The 21,522-nt window shown below is 40.3% G+C and overlaps 1 protein-coding gene across 1 annotated transcript; it reads right to left on the reverse strand.

Moving 5' to 3' along the window:
* Positions 1-225: 225 nt before the first annotated feature.
* On the reverse strand, positions 226-21,379 carry smc3 (structural maintenance of chromosomes 3). Its single transcript, XM_083906383.1, has 29 exons — positions 21,241-21,379; positions 20,503-20,578; positions 20,102-20,140; positions 19,947-20,014; positions 19,629-19,700; positions 19,205-19,284; positions 19,020-19,098; positions 18,680-18,797; positions 18,408-18,583; positions 18,041-18,121; positions 17,725-17,889; positions 16,687-16,808; positions 15,864-16,077; positions 15,214-15,317; positions 13,084-13,183; positions 11,426-11,586; positions 11,079-11,220; positions 10,837-10,987; positions 10,318-10,470; positions 8,455-8,606; positions 8,186-8,344; positions 6,974-7,081; positions 6,605-6,713; positions 5,155-5,402; positions 2,748-2,960; positions 2,426-2,617; positions 2,149-2,326; positions 1,945-2,051; positions 226-1,081 (listed from the first exon to the last, which is right to left on the reverse strand). Exons 1-29 carry the CDS (start codon positions 21,253-21,255, stop codon positions 1,010-1,012), a joined length of 3,654 nt encoding a protein of 1,217 aa, XP_083762509.1. The 5' UTR covers positions 21,256-21,379; the 3' UTR covers positions 226-1,009.
* Positions 21,380-21,522: the final 143 nt, after the last annotated feature.

The following is a 21,522-nucleotide window of genomic DNA, read 5'->3' on the forward strand; positions in this document are numbered from 1 at the left end:
TTTAAAAGGTTTAAAAAAAAACTTGTGAGACAGACCGAACCATGTGACTATAAAGGTACCTGGGGCACAGCACCACCTAGTGACCCTTAAAAGTCACATCCAACACATGGATGCTGCATGCAACATACAGTTTTAAGTGTTTTATTATTTTTGTTGTGAGTTTTCAAATAATATACGTATATAAAAAAAGAACATAACTTTTTTTTTAAAAGAATCAGATTTGAAACTAGGTTCAACACATGAGAGGTGTAATCCCAAACTAAATATCCATTAAGGAAAAAGTGATAAATTACAACTTAGAGCTCAAGCTGTGAGTCTCTAAAAACACTGCATCACTGTTTTTTTTTGGGAAACATCAAGTCAACAGGCTGTGTTAATGTCCCAAATGGATATCTAATGGAATTGAACCTTTCACATGTTTAAATGACCTAAAAACAGGAAATTACACAATACAGTAACAAGAACCACAGCTATAACATTGAAGCCACTGGTGGTTGCTTATGACAGATACATGTTAGCATCGTTTCAGGAATACAAAGAGTATACAATACAGGAACCTCGGAGCAAACAGGAACGTTAGGGTGTCGACAACTACCCGAATAAGTCCCGCCCATTTCCACTGAGCTTTAAGATTTCACAAAACAATCTCTCCATCTAAGTCGTATCAAAAGCGTTTTTTTATTGTACACGAGAAGACTTGTTCTCTGAAAAAGTCTTGAAGCTTCGTAGCATCTAAGCTTGATTTGAAACGACAGATTACCAAACCTCAGCTCATGAACATTGTTTGTAAGAAAAAGGGAGGTGGGGGGGGGTAAGTAAGCCATGGCTAACAACATCAAGATGAACATGAAATGTTATTCCACCTCAAGAGAAAAGCTGACTCTTTCTTTAAGATGACTATTTTAAAAAAACCTGGTGGATTGGGCCAAGATGTAAATGGCTTTGAGCTACGCAGTGCATTGTAAAGGTGGAGGAGGTGATAAGAGAGGATGATGGAGAGCTGAAGACTTTAACCATGGGTGGTGTCATCCTCCACAAAGTCTTTGGCCTGCTCCGCTGTGATGACATCAATGTGACTCACCTAAAAACAAAAAAAAACAACATTCAAAGACCGATGAGCTTCTCCATTTTTGTCAGGGCCGACTAAACAGTTGTTGGAGGAAATATTGTGTTTTTGACCGAGACAGATGAGCAGAAAACAACAAATGTGAGTCAATGGAGAAGAATGGACTGAAAGCAGAAACAGTAATTGCACCAAAGGGAAAATACAGCAGCCACAATCAACTGAATTTACACAAAGAGACCTCATTATGAAGATGTCTGACGGAACAAAGGTAATTCTGCTGAAAAGGACGAGGAAAACTTCCCTTCCTTCCCCGTTTTTGTTTTAGTTAAAGCTCACATAGAGTGGTCCTGTTGCACATATATGTTAGTTATGGAGGTCTACTTACATACATTAACTTGTTTTTATGGTCAAAAACCTCAGAGTTGCTGTAAACGAGCTGATAGAAATCCTCTTTTCTGACGCTGTTGCCCAGCCGCGATATTTCAGACTCAACTCTCACACCCAGAAGACAGAGTCTTGTGATTGTGAGTGCCCGGACAAGTGCCCGGACAAGTGCCCGGAGCAGGACGATCTGCTGTTCCGGAGAACCAGTGTTTACGTAACCGGACCGGGTTTTTTCAGAGATCTCGCTGAGCCAGAGATTACAATAAAACACAGTGTTCTCAGCAGTGGCTGAACTGTTTGTTTAGAACCTTCAGGGCTTCTTAAACAAGGTAAGAACACAGATACACACCAAAAACAGCGTTAATTGGAACTCCTGGTCTAGGTCCGCTTTACGACTAAACAAGATAAGGTTTAAATTGTCCTAAGAGACCAAAGAACATCTCACAAATACATAATATGAAAAAATATCTGTTAATAACCTAGAGAAACCTTACCTTGTTTCTAAATTTCACACCATAGAACTTGTCGGCGGACTCGAGCAGCTCAGGCCGGAAAGTGGTGGTGATGAACTGGGCGTGGCCGGCCAGCTCAACAATCATGTCTTTAAAGGTCACAAAACAAAGAGAGATGAAAGATGTGTCTTCAGTTGTTCAATAAAGTGAGATTTACTCGTCTCTCTCTTTACGCATTTTTTTTACCTGAGACGGCCTTTCTGTGCTGGGCGTCCAGGGCCTGGTCGATCTCATCGAACAGGTAGAAAGGTGCGGGGTCACACTTCTGGATGGCAAAAATCAGAGCCAGAGCCACGAGAGACTTCTGACCTCCGGACAGCTGCTGCATCTCCCTCATCTCCCCCTGCTTCCCTGTGAACGACACCTGCACAGGACACGTGTACAAAGATTAGACTGGCGAATCTAAAAGTCGAGTATTCAAATTTAAAAGTATAAAAAAAAACGACAGGAAACAAGTTCTCACCCTGATGCCGACACCAGTGAACTGGTCCACTGAAGGAACGCTGCTCTGTGAGCCGGAGCCCCTCTCGCCGTCTGCTCCACTCTCACTCTCATCCTGTGACTGGCTGCCTTCTGCGTCGCCCTTCTTCATCACCAGCGTAGCTTTGCCACCTGGCACCAACTTCTGGAAAACCTCGCTGAAATTCTTTGACACCTACAAGAGACACGAGAGGATGGTGAAAGTGGATTATTAGTAAGATTAAATTAGGAAATGAGACTCCAAAACATGACAGATTACTCAAAGTATGAGGAGGACAATGAATAACTAATAACTTGTTGTGTACCTGTTTGAAGGTGAGCTGGATGGCTTCATACTTTCGGAGCTCCAGCACGTTCATGAGCTCCATGATGGATTTGTGGCCGCGGTCCAGCTCGTCCTGACGCTTGATGAGTTTTTCCTTCTGCTCGGAGAAGTTGACAAACTGGTCCAGGGCTTTCTTGTTGACATGGCTGTACTTCTTCAGCTCTGTGTTGCACTGCTCCAGTTTTCTGAACAACTGTTGGAAAAGACACATTAAAAATGATTGGTTTGTCATATTAACTTCGCCTGGAGCTAACCTGGAGGAGATTGGTGCGGAGCTTTTGAAATTTTAAGGGTCTGAGGGTACCCAAAGGGGAACATTGTTCTCATTACACCATACAGTTGCATGCAAAGGTATGTGAAACCTTTGGAATAACCTGGATTTCTACATAAACTGGTCATAAAAGAAACCCAATATCCAAATGTACACTACCGTTCAAAAGTCTGGGGTCATTTAGAAATGTCCTTATTTTTGAAGGAAAAGTTATTTTTTGAATATAACATTAAACGAATCAGAAATACACTCTATACATTGTTAATGTGGTAAATGACTATTCTAGCTGCAAACGTCTGGTTTTTAATGGAATATGTACATAGGTGTATAGAGGCCCCTAATAGCATTAGAAGGCTATTGGATGATTAGAAAACCCTTGAAAACTCGTGTGCAATTATGTTAGCACAGCTGAAAACAGTTTTGCTGGTTCTTTAACGAAGGGCAACATTATCATTTTTGAATAAAAATCACTATTTCTAATCTTGTCTTGGCTATATTTTCTATTCATTTTGCAACTCTTTTGATGAATAAAAGTTTTAATGGAAAACACAAAAAATTGTATAGGTGAGCCCAAACTTCTGAATGGTAGAGTATATTCTTGATGGGTCATTTTCATACCTTTGTATCTAGATGAAAGTTAGCGCAATGGTCCTCAATTTTGAGCGTTGGCCGCAAATCATAGTGTAACAGGCCAATACGCTACCATGCGCTAGCTAGAACCTTGGCAAAGCTCCAACAAGGTTGCAGTTTCCCACATACTTCACCGTACAAGGTTAACAATTGTAAAAAGAAAAAAAACTAAATCTGTCCTTCAGGTTTCGCACATATATGTCGCTCCTCGACATCAGAAGAAGAAAAAGCAAGCAAAAGCATAACTCCCTTGGCTGAGGTAATCACTAATGACAGAGGGCACATGAGCAACAGCCATTATCACATGCTCCTTTCAACACTTGTGCAATCAGTGGGCCCCATGACACGTGGAGAAATATTGACACAATTATGAAAGATGTAGCCAAGTTCACTTAATGCTCAAGAGTCCCAGTGGCAGCTGGCTGAAAATAAATCTCTGACAGATAACCAGCTACAGTCTGAGTCACAGGTGAGTGGGTGTGACGCGCTGACCCTGGGCCTCGTTTCTTTGGAGAAGTGGGTCTATCTGTGTGCATGTCAACTTACACACAAGTGTGACTCAGGTAATTGAAGAAACTGAAATATCTACTTGGTGTTAGTGCCGCTTCTGCTGCTGTGTCAAAAGTCACGCTAGGAAAGTGAGGATTAGGATTACGACAGCCCTGAGTCAACAAATTGAAGACTCAAACTGGCTTTTACGTTTCAGACACAACTATAATTTCTTATCATCGTCACCTCAAGGGACCCAAAAGCTGCAATAACTGTTTCCAAACAACTGTGGCAGCTTAAGCTTAATAAGTATCCAACACATTTGACACCTCATAATTGCACTGCCGTTTCACTGAAGAGCTGTGAATAGTGTTTTTGGTTAGCCTGGGCAAACAAATATGAATATCTGTCAAGGTCACACTAACCACCTGCAGCACTTGGAGGAACTGGCAAATTGTACTTTGCGCTGAAGCTGTGAGCATTACCACAAAGCGCATACATTCTCTCCTTGCATACCTGTTAATTGGGTGTATATGTCTGACAGTATACTCATAAATCCTCACCCTAACTGATCTATACATTATATTTATAAGAGTCAGTTCACAACAGACAAAAGGGATAGAGGTTATTTGATCATCGGGGGGACAATAGCAAGACTCTTAATGCTAATGTGTCTGCACTGTTTGTACATAAACACCTGCTTGCTGGCACATTCAGTAACAGCTTTATCAAGTCAATAACGGCATGTCACTGTGTTTACAGTTTGCTCTGCAGGGCGTGCTATTTGGAGATGTTCTCACCAGCTGTCCTACATTTGGTCGTTGTCAAGGCCTGTCAGATTTTCATGCTTGTCCAATTTTACAACATCAAACACAATCACCGGCTGCCTACTACACATGCACAGGCTCCACAATAATGAGAGTAGAATTCGTTTTTTAATGCCGTGGTTAAATTTAACAGCTCACTGTTACTGGGTACTGTGTGTGTGTTTGCGTACCTGTTTGAGTGTGAGAGTCTGGTACTTCTCAAAGGCCTCTTGAGGAAGTGAGCCAAGCTCTCTGATCTTCTTCATGCACTCCTCTTTCTTCTTGAGCAACATGCCTTGCCTGTTGGTCATTTTCTCCAGCTCCTTGGTGTCATGGTTGATGGCGTCATTCTGCTCTTTCTCAATGTTCTTCCAGCGATCCATGCTCTTAATGTGGTCCTTGATCTCTCCCTCCGTCTTGTCAATCATATTATCGAGTTCTGCGGAAGACATAGGAGGAGGCGATAAGGGTGATGGATTCCAAACCAAATGTGGTCTAAATGTGCATATATTAGTGAAGTCTCTGGCTGAGAAACTTAATAAAACTGTCACAGACAAGATGGGTTTTAAAAGGTAGTGGAATTCACTTAAAAAAAACACACCAATAAATAAAAGAGGAGTTTGAGCTTCCTTTCCCAACTACAATTAGAATTAATTTGGCTAAATATCATTCTACTGACAACACTCTAATGTGGATGCTCTTTCAGCCAGATATGATAAAAGAAGTCAAAAGAAAATCAGATCAATGAATCATAACTAGAAAATATCAACCTCGCAGCACCAGCAGAACATTTCTACAACTATGTAACCAGTCTCATGGAACATATTATCCAAATCTTTGAGTCAGATAGCAAACCCTGCCATATTCTAGGGAAACCATCCCAATGAATGAGTAAAGTAAAGGTTAGTAAAAAGGTTTTAGATGGCAGAAGAAGGGAATCATTTTTGTGGCAGGTTAGACACAACTATAAGGTTAAGGTAGGGGAAACACCGACGTTGATGTCAGATGTCGTTTCTGTTCTTTAAGTTTTAGTCTACATATGCATGTATATGATGATTGGACCAAAAATCAGATGTTTTGTCACAGTTGACTCTAAAGGCTGATACAGTGCAGAACCATGTAGATTGCAAAAAGTGAAGCTGAAAAGCAAGTAAACAATATAGAACAATAAAGAGATTGGTCAGGTGACATATCATCGTTTCTTGCATGATCACACGTACAAGTCCTGGGCTTTACTCAAACCTATTATGAATAATGTTGCATCCGTTTTCTGATTTACATTTGCCCCAGTGCCAAGAACTGCATTAACTAAACATTTTAATATTGCTGGATAATACATTACATTCCAAATTGCTGCTGTACTCAAGCAGCCAATCAGCATCCACCTCCAACAAGAGCTACATAAGTAAAACATTTATAACCGTGTTTATATACTACATACTAATGAGTATTCATGCTTTATAAATGATTAATTCAATATTTATTAATGCTTAACAAATGCTAATCGTGTGTACTTATTATAATTTTCTGATTCTCTTATATTTGGTTTGAAGTAAATGTAAACAGTGGAACTCCAGGCCATTCGGGGGCTTCTATACACATCACACTACCACCCAGTAGAGTCTTAAGAAAACTGTGTACCGTCTGATCGAGCCAAAGTCTCTTTGACGCGTTTATTGATGCCATCCAGCTCAGATGTTGTGGCTGTGAGCACTGTGCCTCCCTCTGTTTCACGCAGCTCATTCAGCTCCTGTGTCAATGGAAATTAGGCCACATAAGAACAAAATAGTCTTGTAAATTCAAATACCCCTCTTCTTCTGATAAGTGTGAATGAGAGCATTAAATCCAAGACTCCATTTACATAGACCACAATTCAAACATATTGTATAAATAAATAACAATACAGTTGTTTTACATACATCTTTCATAATGTGACAGAATGCATTTGATATGCAGAGACTTAAAAGAGGTGCACGCCATGTTTCAAGGGACTTCGAAGGGACAGTTTACCTGCTCCACTTGGTCAAGACGTTTCCTTAAGTTCTCATTGAGATACGTTTCCACTCTGGTCATAATGCCTTCAAGCTTGATCCTCTCATTCAGCAACTGTCTGTTGTCCTGTGGTAGGGAGACCAAAATGATAGACCTGTTAGGAGGCTGCCTTGAGTTGTTAAAGACATAAACCATTATTAACTGGACAAAAACCTCAGTTATTTCCAATTTGAGGCATAACATTAGCATTTAAAAAGTGAGATTTTTATCTAAAAGCCCATTTTTAGATTATCTGTCCTTGGTATCTTACCTGGAGTGACCTGCTGTACCCGTACCTGCTGCCCAATAAAATAAAACCATTGCTAAAACTGACAACTAGTGTCTGCTAAAGAACGGCTACATCTTTATTTATCTGTGAACTACGCGTGAGGACACTCGCAGCAATAAATAATCGCACCAAAAATTTTATAAAAATATCACCCCACGAGTACATCTACTTGTGTCAAGGAGAAAGTGTTATGGCTGACCCGAAAGTAGATCAACAGTTGCCAACACTGTAAAGGCTATACATGAAAAGCTCAATGTTGAAGGGGGTGGAGATGTTGCGTAACGATCGCAGGAATGGTTAAGAGTTCATCGAGGTGAAAGCCGAGAGCAGCTGGCAGCGAGAGAAAAACAGTGGATCACAGGAACATCCCACACACAGCTGCTGCCTACTTCTCTCACCTCAATCAGGTCATTTGAATACACAGGCAGGAGGCGGGGAGGGGATGGGAGGGGGGAAATAAAACAAAACAAAATGTGGGTAGTAGGTATTTTCTCCCATCTATTTTAGGGCATGATTATCCAAGCACCACAGCATGAATAACCAACATGCTTTTGTTTGTCGCACCATCTAATATTAAATATGAAAGTTTTCAGGTCCAGACTAATCATTTTATTTAACACATTAATGTAGGAAAACTAGTAAGGCAACAGGCTGTGCATCCATGGGTACATTTTGGATGAATTGCTGTCAGGTCCACAATCAATTTTGAATTAAAAATAGCAGATACTAATATTTTCAAGTTATCTATCACAATATTATTTAAAATAAGTAATACTAATGGCTAAAGAAGAGTTGGTTTATATGCAAGCAGCAGGTAGCTCCTTAGTTCGTTTAACAGTATTTCATGTTGCCGACTGACAATATGATCAACTGGCTTGTTTCTGGCTTGTTGTTCTCCTGACCTGCTGCAGCTGACGAATCTCATCGTTGAGGTCATCGACGCGCCTCTGGTCCTCCAGGCTGAGTTGAGAAAGCAGATCTGTACCCAGCTCTGCCTTCAGTGACTCCCTCGTGGACTCCATGGCATGGAGACTGGCCTCCAGACTTTGCAGACTGCGTTGCTGAAAAGGAAAAAAAAAAAAAGATGATTTAACTGGACAGCATAGACATGAGGTCAATGTTTCAGTTGAGTCAGGTCTTAATGACCATTACAGCATCAGCGAGTGATCACCTTGGGCATGAATGTTTTCTCCGACTGCTGCCTCTTCTCCTTTAGCATCTTCATCTCTGAGAGAATGCTGTCTCTGGACGCCTTAAACTTCCTCTGTTGTGTTTCAATCTGCTGCATCTGGTTCATCAGTTGGTCAATTTCATTGTTGATGCGTGGGGGCAGCAGTTCAGGAAGAATGATGCTACCATTGGATGTTGATTGGATGCTACCGTTTCATTATTTTCCCAGCAGTTTTTAAGCAACAATAACTCAATAACCTTCCATAGATGTGTAAAAAATTAAAATTGTGATTCTTGATTCCTCAAATAGTAAATTGATTCAAAAGTTCCAAAAATATTTTTTAAATGAGGACCCTGTCGTGCCACAGAACAACCGTGAGCAATGCATGAGCAAGCCAGCTTGGCTCGGAATTAGCAGTGTTAGCATGGGGTAGCAAGTGAGTATTTTGGTGTACTTTGGATTCTACAGTTTATAGGAAGAAAGAGCTCAACATGACTCACAATATGCAAGATGTACAAGTTCTAGTTGTTGGAAATACAACAAATGCAAGGGTGCAGGCGACATGCCATCAAGTCACACCAGCAGCTAACCAGCGCACACTGCACCACTGAAACAAACTTCCAAGCTATTATGACTGGACAAAAAGAATAACTACATCCATACTCCTCTTCATTTCAAAACACCTGTGCCCTTTCAGCACAGTAGAAAATGGAGGCTTTTCTGCGTGTACAGGAGGCAAACAATTTGGTTTCTCGTTGCTGCTCTAATTGGTGAATTAAGTCCTGTGTAGCCTTAAAGTTCAAACCAGAAATGTTCAGTAAGTAGGCTATGACATCAAGGCAGCGGCTGTCCATACTCATCACTGAGCTAATTTAATAGACAAGCTTATCGATCTTCTCAGACTGTGGCACACCTCTGGTCCTTTGAGGTTCAACAGGATTCAATAAAACAGAGCACAAATCCATCAGCTGATTTAAATGGCTGATGGATGTCAGAGGGCTGATCTGTTTGCCATCCAGGTCAAGTGGAAAGAAAATAAAGATTTAAGACCTCCAATAATAAATTATATTACATACATACATACATATACATATATATACATATATATGTATATATATATATATATATATATATATATCATGTACATTTCAATTACTTTCTTTAAAAGCAGTTATGAAGAGACAAAGTTCAAGGTCACAGCATGACATGAGAATGGCACCTAGAAATAGAAGGAATAGGTAAGATGCATAATCTAATGATTAGCAACTGGGCAAAGGTGCAGAGTGAACAACAAGAGGCTTTTAAATAATTGATCTGTTCGCTGACTCACCGCTGCAAGAGGAAAGGACAAGGGCTATGTCATCAGCTCAGTCATTCATTTCCCCTGCCTACACACACACGTATGTAATCCCCAGCTGCATACACGCTACTGGCTTGAGTGGGTAGCAACGCAGTCACACAGGTGTGTAAACTGAATCATACCCTAGTGGCTAACTGGCTATATCAAAAAACATGTTCTACATCCAAACACAATTCTTCTCTGGTATGCCTGTTTTGCTTTCATTGGCTGTTAAGTGAGTCATGGCTCTGGCCAATGTGACCTGACTCGCACAAATCTTTTCTCAACCTGCTTAGACCCTCTTTCGAGTCAGCCTCCTGTTGGCTTTGAAGGAGCTCCACAGCCCAGATTGGAATCTCATCTAATCTACATTTAAAATATAGACTCTGCTATATGATATATCATATCATCTTGTAGTCAATAGGGTAGACCTGAAGAGTCTTCAGCACAAGGAGCCAACATTGCCTTGTGCAAATAATATAACATTTATCTTGACTAACTACTTGATTTAGTAAAAAGGATATGTTCAATATTTCTGCGCAGATTCTCATTGAGCTTGGCCTCCAGTTCGCCCAACTCCTCCTCAGCCTTCCTCATGTCTTTCTGAAGCTCCAAGCGAGACTTTCTGGTATCGTAGTAACCGCCCGTTAACGCTCCACGGTGGCTCACTTGGTCACCTACATGTTCACAACACAATGCAATGTAGATAACAGATACTCTATGTACAACATGCAAGTCTTTGTAAGGGACATTTACATAGATGCTTTACATAAGATTGGTAGCTCAAACAATTACACAATAACACCGAATATTACATATTATAAGATTATATAAATACTGCTGCTGCAGTCAATACAATATGTACTTTGTCTTGAACAAGTGTAACAAATTGTCACAGACACAGTGTGTGACTAACAGTACCTAAATATCCAGACATATTCCTATTTGTTCTTCCTTTGTTTTAAAAGATGACTGCTGACTCAGTCAGAATCTCTAGGTTAAATTTCTTCCCAACTGTACCGTCAACAAGATTCTCAGCTTACCCTCCAAAGTTATACAGTCCATGGTGAAAGCCCTGGCCAGCTGGGTGGAAACTTCCATGCTGCGACAAATCAAGGTCTTTCCAAACACATGCTTGAAGGCCTTGTCAAATTGGGTGCTATAGCGCAGTTTGCTGATCATAGGAATAGCATCCTTAAGGAACAAAAACAAACTGGTATGAGCACAACAGAACTGGGATTTACTACCTACAATGTACCAGATGCATCAAATAAATGTCTCTTACGTTGGTCTCAGGATAAGCTGTGTCTCGGACGTCAAGCTTGGTCAAGGGCAGGAATGTGACTTCTCCAGGCAGGTTCATTTTGTTGAACTCCATCAATATTTTGGTGCTGACTTCATCTGTCTCCACAATGTGGTAAAACAGTCTAGGGAAACATGAACATATTGACAAGCAGGTTAGAATACATGACAAAGTGTATCTGAATCAAATGTAATCTCCTCCCCTTAGGTTTTTGGCAATCTGCTAAAGGGAGGAGAACACAAACCTACATTCATAATCAGCCGTAAAGGGTTATAATCAGACTGTGTATTAAGTTCAGAAGGTACTCGTGAAAAAAAAAAAACCCTCACCTGGTACCAGCAGTCACCTCCACACAGGTATAAAAAGCGGGCTCACACTCAAAGTTATTCATGACGATGCCGTGGTAACCGTTGATAACATGCTGGTTAATCCCTTTCCGACGGAAATGCTCAAGAACTTTGTTGATGCTGTCAATGCCATTCAGGATGGCCTAGAAGACGAGATGAAATCATTTTAGACAATTTGACAATTGTATGAACATACATGAAAAACTTTGCAAATATAACCATGATGTTTGAACCATTTTCAAACAGCAATTCAATCAAGAAATCACAATTATTTTCATACGACTATCAATTTCTTACACCACAAAATCACATAAAATCTTTTGAAATGAGGAGTTTCTAAAATGATGAAATTGGAGCTGAAACGATTAATCGATGAATCGATTATTTATCGATTACTAAATTAATCGCCAACTATTTTGATCATCGATTTGAAGCTTTTTTCATTATTAAAACAAGACTTCTGATTGTTTCAGCTTCTTAAGTGTGAATATTTTCTTTGCTCCACATAACAAAGAAATCATTAAAACGGAATCATTTTGGTTTGTGGACAAAACAAAACAATCGAGAACATCATCATTTCCAGCTTTGGCAAACACTGATCAACGTTTTTTTAACATTTTCTGACATTTCATGAACCAAACGATTTATCGATTCATCGAGAAAATAATCGACAGATTAATTGATTACGAAAATAATCGCTAGTTCCAGCTCTAGATGAAATGGTGCACTGTGAACTGTTAGTGAAAGTTACAAAACTACAGAATGAAGATGATCTGTTCTCTTCAGTAAAACCATCATTTGATATGCAGATTGTCGATTACCAGATCAGTTTTTGTCACTGCTCGCTTTAGTCTCATTGCGCTCTATAGACTTCATATTACTATACTATTGCTTGCCTATTTATCAAGTAGGAGTGCTGTTGTTGTGAAGTTATTTTTGTCACAGTCAGTGGTCATTTCAGCACTACAGCGACATTGAACAGCTCCTCTGCTCTGGCTTGCGCATTGTTTTCACCTCAGTGCGGTTCACGCTTCCCCTTTGACCTCTCCTCTCTACTAAAATACGTATTGTTATTTATTTAAAATATACTATATAAATGATAGACAGCATTCGCGACTCCAGGACTAGAGATGACATGCATCAGCCAGCACCCATGAAAGAAAAAGTATATGCAAGACATTTGTCCATGGAGCTGCAAACAACCTCCATTTAGATCAGCCAGACATTATTCAGAAACTCAAAAATGTTGGGTACCATAAAACAATAATGGTTAAAAAAAATGGGTCTGTTATCCTGGGACGCACTGTTGCTACAAAACACTAAAAGCTCCCACCAAGATTACAAGGAGGACCTGATGGAGTCTGTCAAACTAAAAAGAGGGACTAGTCCACAACCGTAGCTTTAAGCAGTTACAAGCAGCATGTGCAAGGCATTCAAGAGGCACCAAATATACATGTACCTCTAAAACAAGCTACAAATGCATTGCACATATTGTATGAGCTGGAAGCAAGTCATATTTGATGGTATCTCATATGGTTCTGCTACATCCTGTTTAATTCTATTATACTGATTTGAAGCTCGACTGCTGTAGTTAAGTTATGCAAGTTAGTAATTGCGCAGTCATGCACAAAGTAACAGACCTTGCCAGTGGCTGCTCGAAGGAGCTGCTGTTTCTTCTCCAGATCCTCACGTTTGGCTGCCAGGGCCTGCTGCTCTGCGTTCTCCTCACGCCACAGGTAGCTGGACAGACACAGACAGTCACACACTGTTACACTTCTGTCACAACGAACACCAAAACCCGACTGAAAACATGATGCCCCCAGGAACAGCAAACAAGGAGAGAGAGACAGGCATAAGTATTATATAATTGTGCACATATAAAACAGGAAAAACTTTGTGTACCCATTTGTGTACATACAGAAGTTCCAAGTGAGGTGTTCAATCTAACGAATTACGGGTAATTGTGCACATATAAAACAGGAAAAACTTTGTGTACCCATTTGTGTACATACAGAAGTTCCAAGTGAGGTGTTCAATCTAACGAATTACGGGTCATTTGGTTCGTACTTGATTTTTGGAAAGAGTGCAGCTCCAATTACCCATCATTATGAGTTCATTCTTATCATATCTGTGATCTTTTGGATAGAGTCCTGTATTTTCAAAAAAGAGGGTCCATTTTTTAGATCCAGATGTAAATTCTTCAGTGAGATTATTTTATGGATCTTTTGTGGAGCATTTGAGAATCTAGTAAGCTACAGTAAGGAAAACAGGTACTAAACACTAACACTATCTATCCATTTTCTACTGCTTTATCCTCCACAGAGCGGGGGGAATATTGTTTTTCAGAACACTTGAAAATTGAGAAACAATCATTTCAATTATAAAAGCAAGGACACTGTCAAAACATCACCCTCTTGTTTCCATTAGGGTAATTTGTGTATGCTGATATTTTTAGATTATACATTTATACATGGTCGATAGCTTGCAGCTGGGGGCTGTGCGATTTTGAGTTCCTTCTATCAAAGCTGTCATTATGCTGCTCTTCACCCACTAGACTAAAACAATGGATCACAGTGGAGTGCCTGACAGATTTAATACAAACATAATTTTTTTTTTTACTTTTTGTTATTATTGTCCTTTATTAAACTAAATCAGATTCAGCTCTAACAAGAGAACAATGCATACTTTTTAGAATTAAAACAAATCATTTAGGGGTGTGTTATTTTTCCACAGAGGGAAACTTAAACTAAAAAATGCCCAATTTGTTGGATTTGTCAGTCCAACAAGGGAAATCTTGTCTATATTCTCATGTTAATGCACTGCACAACGCATCCAGCCTGCGAGACCTTTTACAGGCATAGCTGGCAGCAGCATCATCCTCTGTTACATATATCAACCTCATTGTTTAGGAGGACAGGGATGCATGGTGACATTCAGACAATTCTCCAATATGCAGCTAAAGGTTGCCAACCGGAAACAGTATATTGCTTAAAGGAGGGGTGAACAATTCAACCTTTTATCTTGATACAGGAAACATGATGACACAGAGCAATGTCAAATCTGAAAACAGTTCCACTGAGATTTTGTGTTGAGGATTATAAGTTGCATCTAAAACTATGGCTCTGTAACTCACAGGAGCCATAGCAAATTCACCAACTGCACCTGCTCCTACACTACTGCCTTTTGTTTGCTAGCTAGCTGAGATGTCTTGGCCCTAAAAATGTGTCTTACCTACACAAACACAGTAACGTGCTGTCACTTCATTTTAATGTTATTTTATCCTAGTGTGCGCCTGCAGGTACCACTTGTAAAGAGGAAGAGGGGGCGAACTGTAGTTAAACCAACTCTGGTTGTGTATAGTATGATGGTTACTAGGATTAAAAATGGAGAAAATGTCGCTACTCTGCATATTTCTTAAACAAGTGATTTAGGACTGGAGCATTTACATTTATATTAAGTACAAATACTGACGAACAATGACGTTCACAGACTCTGGTCCTCAGTTAAGCGAGTGGGAGAAGAGGACAGAACTCCCAGCAGACTTGGACACATGCAGGATTTAAGTAGGGCCAAAGCATCACTTCTCTAAATGTTTGTTGAACGGGGAGTTAAATAACCAGAGCACACAATGTTGCTCTGGATGTTGAATTATACATGATTTCATATACGAAGACAAAGTCAGAAGAGATATTTTCATCATCTTACAGGGACTTGAAGGATAAACTTTAAATTCGATCAATGAAAAGGCAAAAAGATAAGAAGGATCTTACTTTCTTTCACTCTGCAGCTCATCTTTCCGGTTCTTCACTTCATAGTATTTTTTGTCCAGCTCCTCCACACGGGTCTTGACCTCATTAAGGTCTTGATCGAGTTTCTAAAGACACAAGTTGAAAACAGGTCAGATATGTGCCACTGTCAGGTTAGATAAAAAATATAGAAGGTAACATAATGAAAAATAGACTGCTTAGTTTCAGGGTGTGTGCTGATTCCGAGTTGCACTGTCCTGACTTCCGTTGTGAACAGAGCCACCATTAATGTGATCAGTACCAAATGTTTTCCCTTTAAAATCAGCAATTAGCAATGCTTTACATTCAGCAGAAGTCATGACTGAACACCAAGGTCACAAATGCAAGTGACTATGTCGAGATTTTGTTTCTGCCCGTCCAGAAGTTAATGCAAGGAAAGAGTGTTGAAATTGAAAATGTGCAGTGTCTCTCTGTGAATTCCAGAGTAGTACCAGGTGTGAAGAGGTCAGTATTGTAAGCTGAAACGTTTTTGTATGGGTGCATCCCATAAATGAGCACTTTAAGTATCAGAGGTAGAAGGAACATGTTATAAATTTAGTAGCAATTGAAAGGTAATTCCAAATCTTCCTTTCTAGAAAACCAGACGGTATATTTATAGCTCTGAATTGTCTTACACTGTACTGCTCCAGGTTCTTCTCTTTATTTGTCTCCGTGTCCTCCAGGTCTTTGTGAATGGCTGCAATCTGCCTCTTTTTATCATTGATGGCCTGGTCCAGAGATTTCAGCTCCTTCTTAATCCACTTGTCCCTCTCCTCTTTGGAGGTAAACTGGCTGCCACGTCCTTGCTTAGCGTACAGGTCTGTTCTCTCCTGAGTAGCTTGGGCGAGCCTGGAAGGATAAATGTGTTGACTGTGAATGATTGAAAGCTAAACACGTTCACACAGGAAAGACACACGTTAAACAAGTCAAACAAAAGAAAACGTGCACACTTTCAGTTATTGCTACACATTTCCTGCTGGTTGCCCTTGTTGTCTTGAAGAACAGGTGTGATTTATTTAGGACTTCCAAATGAATGAGTAAGAGCTAAATAGGAATTTATCTTTGTGGACTTGAGGTCCCCAACTGTTTGCAGCAGTCCAACAGGCTGCTTTGTAGGAAAATCAACAAATTACAGCCAAGAAATGGAAAACATGGCTTACATGGCTTCAGTACATTCAAACTGAAGTGAACTATATAAGCCTACTTATATTAAAACCAATTATCTTCAATTTAGTGCTATAACCACTTCTTTTTCCCCCAGAGTTAATGTGCTGAAAATCATGACCTAAAGAACAAAAATGAATCTATGTCTTTATACTTCCAATCTGAACTACAAAGTCTATCCACCTACTGAACTCCCGGGTTAGGGTTAATTCAATTCAAAACATAATAAATGACTCATTGATGCCTAGTCACCGGCTGCTCAAGGAAACGTAGTGGAGGATGAGTCATTCCTACCTAGAGATACCCCGCTCTTCTTTCTCTTTCACCATGTTAAACTTGGGCTCGGTCTCCTGCAGCTCTTTTTGCTTCTCCTCAATTTTCTCCAACAGCTTCTGACGTTCCTTTAGCAGGCGTTTCTGGAAGAGCAAAAACATCACAATTCACATTTTCAAAAATATCCAAATACAGAGGATGGGAAGTGAAATTAACAAAACGTTGATAGTGGAGTGATAATTACACAAAGATGTAGAGAAAAGACACTGACACAGACATGTTTAAGAAAAATCGAACAAAAACAAACTATCTCAGATGTAATTGTTACTTCCCTGAGGGAGTCATCCCAAGGGATCAATAAAGTCAAGTCTAAGTCCAAAGTTTCCTTATGACCTCAATGAAGTTGTGTTTAAATGCATTTATTCACATGCAATTACAATGTTTTGTTATGTTTTTTTCTTGGTTGCACCTACAGACTACAAAATGGTTAGAGGGCGTTGACATGCTGATAATGCAATAATCAGCGGGCTTGGTACATCCAACATAAAATATAGAGGGACGTCATGCATTATCTGCGACCACGCCTGCCCCATTTTGCCAAAGCCAACTAAAACCTAATCAAACCAGGACCACCAAGCAGCTAGTAACAGAATTCTGTCTTCCGTCCTTCCTTCCTTCCTTCCTTTTCATTTTGCTCCAACAACTTTTGGCTGATGCTGTGCCAGCCATAGCCAGGTGGGCCTAATCCAACCACCAGCCAACATAGACGCACGCTGAACACAAGGCCATGCGGAGAGTGATTTGTGCCAGCTCAGTATACAACAAATTGTGCTAGAGATACATAGTGACGTTCCAGGCTACTCTGCTTTAATTCTCATATTCTTATCCTTAGTCCAGCAAAGATTAATCTGTGAACTTGGCTCAATATAAGAAACTTTTCCTAATGTACCAAGTTTTAATGTTCTTCTCTACATACAGTATTGACGCAAGGGCCAAGGGAGGGGAAGTGTTGGTGCAGTATCACGTGTGCCTAGTGACGCAGATGGGAGGCTTCCATACCCTCTGTTCGCTGTTGCCTGCCAGCTCGTCCTGCAGGTCCTTGGCCTTCAGCTCGAGCTTGGTCCTCTGCTTGATCTGCTCCTGGCGTTCGGCCGACAGCTGCTCTCTTTCCTCCTTCATGGCGGAGATTTTGGACTTCAGCTCCCGCACAACACGTTCCGTCTCCTACAGAATTGGAGATACAAAAAAAGACAGCATCCTGGATTCACAAGTTTGATAATGTATTAAACAAGGCTGAGCGGCTTGCTTGCAAAATCAGGTCACATAGTATGAGTTAACAATATTCCTTTTCCTGGGTACTGGATTTTATTTTTACCTCTACTTTGTCTCTGGCATCTTGCTGAGCATCACGTAGCTGTCTGGATTTGTCTCCACAGGTCTCTCTCTTTGAGGATAACTGCAAACAAACACAAAAACAACTAAATAAATACCACACAGAATGTTACACAAAAATCTTTGGTATGGTAAGCGATACTAAACAGAGAATAGTTCAAAATCTTCAGAGCAAAAGCCATGGTGAATGTCTGATTATATATCATTCCATAAATAGAAAAATGTATGATGAAATGTATTCTACCAATTCATGTTAACTGCTTGATATTTAACATGGTTAAGGGGACAAGACAGCGGTCATATCAATATTCACTAAAACAGTAATTCCCACTGCCGCAGCGATGCATTACCTCGTCCAGTTTGGCGCGGGTCTCATTCAGCTCCTGATTGTAGATGGTGTACTCCAGGGCTCTTCTCATCTTGTCCCACTTCTGGTACTGAGCCAGTTCTTCCTTCTCATCCTCCAGGGTATGCAGACGCTCCTCAATGTACTTCAGCAGCTCATTGATCTTTTCTCGTTTCCCCTCTGGGAAACAAACACGCCAGGCTCTTTTTAAATTCAACCCAAAATGTAGTGCAAACATAGTTCTGTGAGTGTCATTATTTAACACCAGTGATTTACCCGTCTCTTTCATGAGAGAAATACTCTCCTCCTTGCGCTCATCATACACCCGTGTCCCGGCCACCTCTCGCAGCAGCTTTAGACGCTGTGAGTCGGGTGCTGTGGCCATTTGGTTGATCTGATTGACACATTGAAAGAATGCATTGAAGGAACACCCTGTTGTTTAGTGTACTGCTTTCCTGACAGATATTAGCAATACCTTTACCACATGATTTACCACCATTTTGGTGCTAATAAGGCAATGGAACTCTTTATAAAGTCTTGCTTTCATACTGTAAAACAGCAGTGAATCACAAATGATGTTATGAGTGTGTGAGGTGGCCACCCACTCCTTTCTCACCTTTCCCTGCTTGACGATGTAGTAGGGGTTACTGCGGGAGAAGCCAGCACTCTCCAGAAGGTTCATGACATCATTCTTACTGCAAAAATAACAGACGCCATCAAAAAAGTGGTTGTGCAGCATCACAGAGTTGTAATTTCCTGTGATTACAGGGACAAAGACAGCCACCCCACAACAATACTTACGTCACCATCTTCTTGTCTAAGAAGTACTGGTCCTTCTTGGCGCCAATGACACGGCGAAGGGAGACTTCCTCCTTGTCAATCTGAGGGAAGAGATGTTTATTGCTAGTCAAGATGAGAACAGTGCACTTGGCTAGTTGTGCTTTAGCAGTATCAGGGCACATGATTAGAGTTAAAGACTAGGTTAAAAACTATCTTTGGATTTATAGCTCAGTTTTTCTACCCCATCTTAGTCATCAGAATAATAACAACTATGTGTGCTAGAGAGTTTACTGCATGGAGACTACAATCAGTGGTCAGAGCAGTCATCAGCAATTCAGACAGGCATTATTACATAGGCTTACTGAAAAGTGTGATCAAGTTGAAAATAATCAATTATGTCAACATTTACAGTAATGGGATCACTATGAAATTTTGGCATTCCTACCGGCAGTCGGTTGTCAGAGTTGTCAAATATAATCTCCACAAAAGCCGAAATGACACGAGGACCAGTTCCTTCCTACAGTGAAAGGGTAGGAAAGCACATAACCATGTCTTTATTAATGGTTTCACAAGTTAACATGCCCCAATGTTAATGAAGCTCACATGATGGAACAAATTCCATTTCTTAACAAAAATACTATTAACATTTTCATAATGCACAAGTTACTGTAAAATTGCACATCCTTTTGTCAACATCATCATATCCAGCAAAAAACTTTTAAAGAACTACCAAGTCCCCAATATCCAATTTGCCAGTACTTACATGGAGCAAGGCCAGGCGCTGTTCAGGTCGTAGGTGACTGAACTCATCACTGAGCACAAACTGAATGGCTATCAAAACAGAAGAGCAACAAATTTAGAAAACAAAAACGGCAACAAAAAAATACACTACCGAATGATAAACTGAGGATCTCATACCATAGAAAAAGTTACTTTTCCCTGAGCCATTTCTCCCGACTGCAATGAGATAAAACAAGATGAGAACATGGCATTTGTTCACAGCACCACACATGAATCTTCTGCAAAATCGTTTTCAATCTGGTAATTTATTACAGAATTACAGAAATGACTATTTCTTTCAAGGAGTTTTATATTTTGGACTGCACTTGTCAGTAAGCAATATTATTAAAAAGTGTTAAGGATGAATTTGGACAAAAAAATAATAATTCTGGGCATGTAGGTTATATTACAAAAACAAACTTTTAGGTTTCTGTAGTGATGTGGATGATGATTGTAGACATTTAAAAATAATTGTTATTAACCTTGAAAGATAACTGACGATCAAATCTTCAGTATCTATCAGTAGAGCATACACTTACCGATGACATTGTGCTTTGGACTAAATGGGTCAACCACAGTTTGGTCCCTGTAACTTCGGAACCCCTGGATGATGACCTGTAAAAAAAACAGAGACCCGTCAACGTACTACGGTGTACGACAGCGTTTATCTAACACACAGGACGGGTATTTTAATGTGAAAGGACAGTCAAAAAATATCAAGACCGATCTCTAAATGCTCCAATTATTACAGTAACCTCACATACTCAACGTGTTTATGTCATGTGCTAAGCGCTGCAACAAATGTGTTATGAGCGGACACGGCTTCCAGCAGGGCCTTTACCGACTGCTACTCATTCATGAACCGGTGTGCATGTTTACATATTGATAGTAACGGTATGGGGCAGGCGCTATACAATCGAAACTCGTTATTACATACATTAAAATCGATAACAGCATGTGGGTGTGCAACGTGTATGGTAAAATGATGTATTGGCCAAGTTAACGTTAGCCCCGTTGTGTTAGCTTAGCATCTAGAGAAGGGGGCGGGCAATTCAAGATTTGCCCGGGTGCCGTTAGCTAACATTAGCATGCTGGATATTCAGCTTCTTCAGTAGCCGGTGCGTTAAACTCCGCTACGTCAGTCAATTAATTGTGGACAGCGTGCAAAACCACAGACTTCCCGAGTACAGCCATTTACCCAATATCACTTAAACGTAACATAATCTACGTCAGGGTAGTGACAGCCGGGAACACCAACGAGTACGATGTTAGCTTACCTGTTTGATGTACATTGCAGCGTAGGCTGGACGTCTCCTTTGCTGAAAATTTAGTTAAACTCCCCCCTCTCCGGTTAACAGGAGAAGCTGGGACTTTAATGCCCGAAAACCAAGCAATATTTTGCGAATTATTGCATTCAATTTTCGTAAAAAGGCTCTGTGGGTAAAGAGAATAACATGGAAAATGGCGTCGGGGGCGGGATAGAATGGCTCATACCATTGTGTGATAGAAAGGGTTGTGGCGATTAACACTTTGTAATTATTTGTGGAAGTTGTGTGACT

The sequence above is a fragment of the Microchirus variegatus genome (assembly GCF_963457635.1).
Source record: "Microchirus variegatus genome assembly, chromosome: 19".
Lineage (NCBI taxonomy): Eukaryota > Metazoa > Chordata > Actinopteri > Pleuronectiformes > Soleidae > Microchirus > Microchirus variegatus.

Excerpts from the sequence above, each read along its gene's own strand:
- smc3 (XM_083906383.1), bottom strand. Across the intron at positions 8,607-10,317 it reads TCTGCGCAGAAATATTGAAC|GCATCAACAATGAAATTGAC; the intron begins ATATCCTTTTTA and ends TGCTGCCCCCAC. Across the intron at positions 6,714-6,973 it reads GTCTTGACCAAGTGGAGCAG|GAGCTGAATGAGCTGCGTGA; the intron begins GTAAACTGTCCC and ends CCATTGACACAG.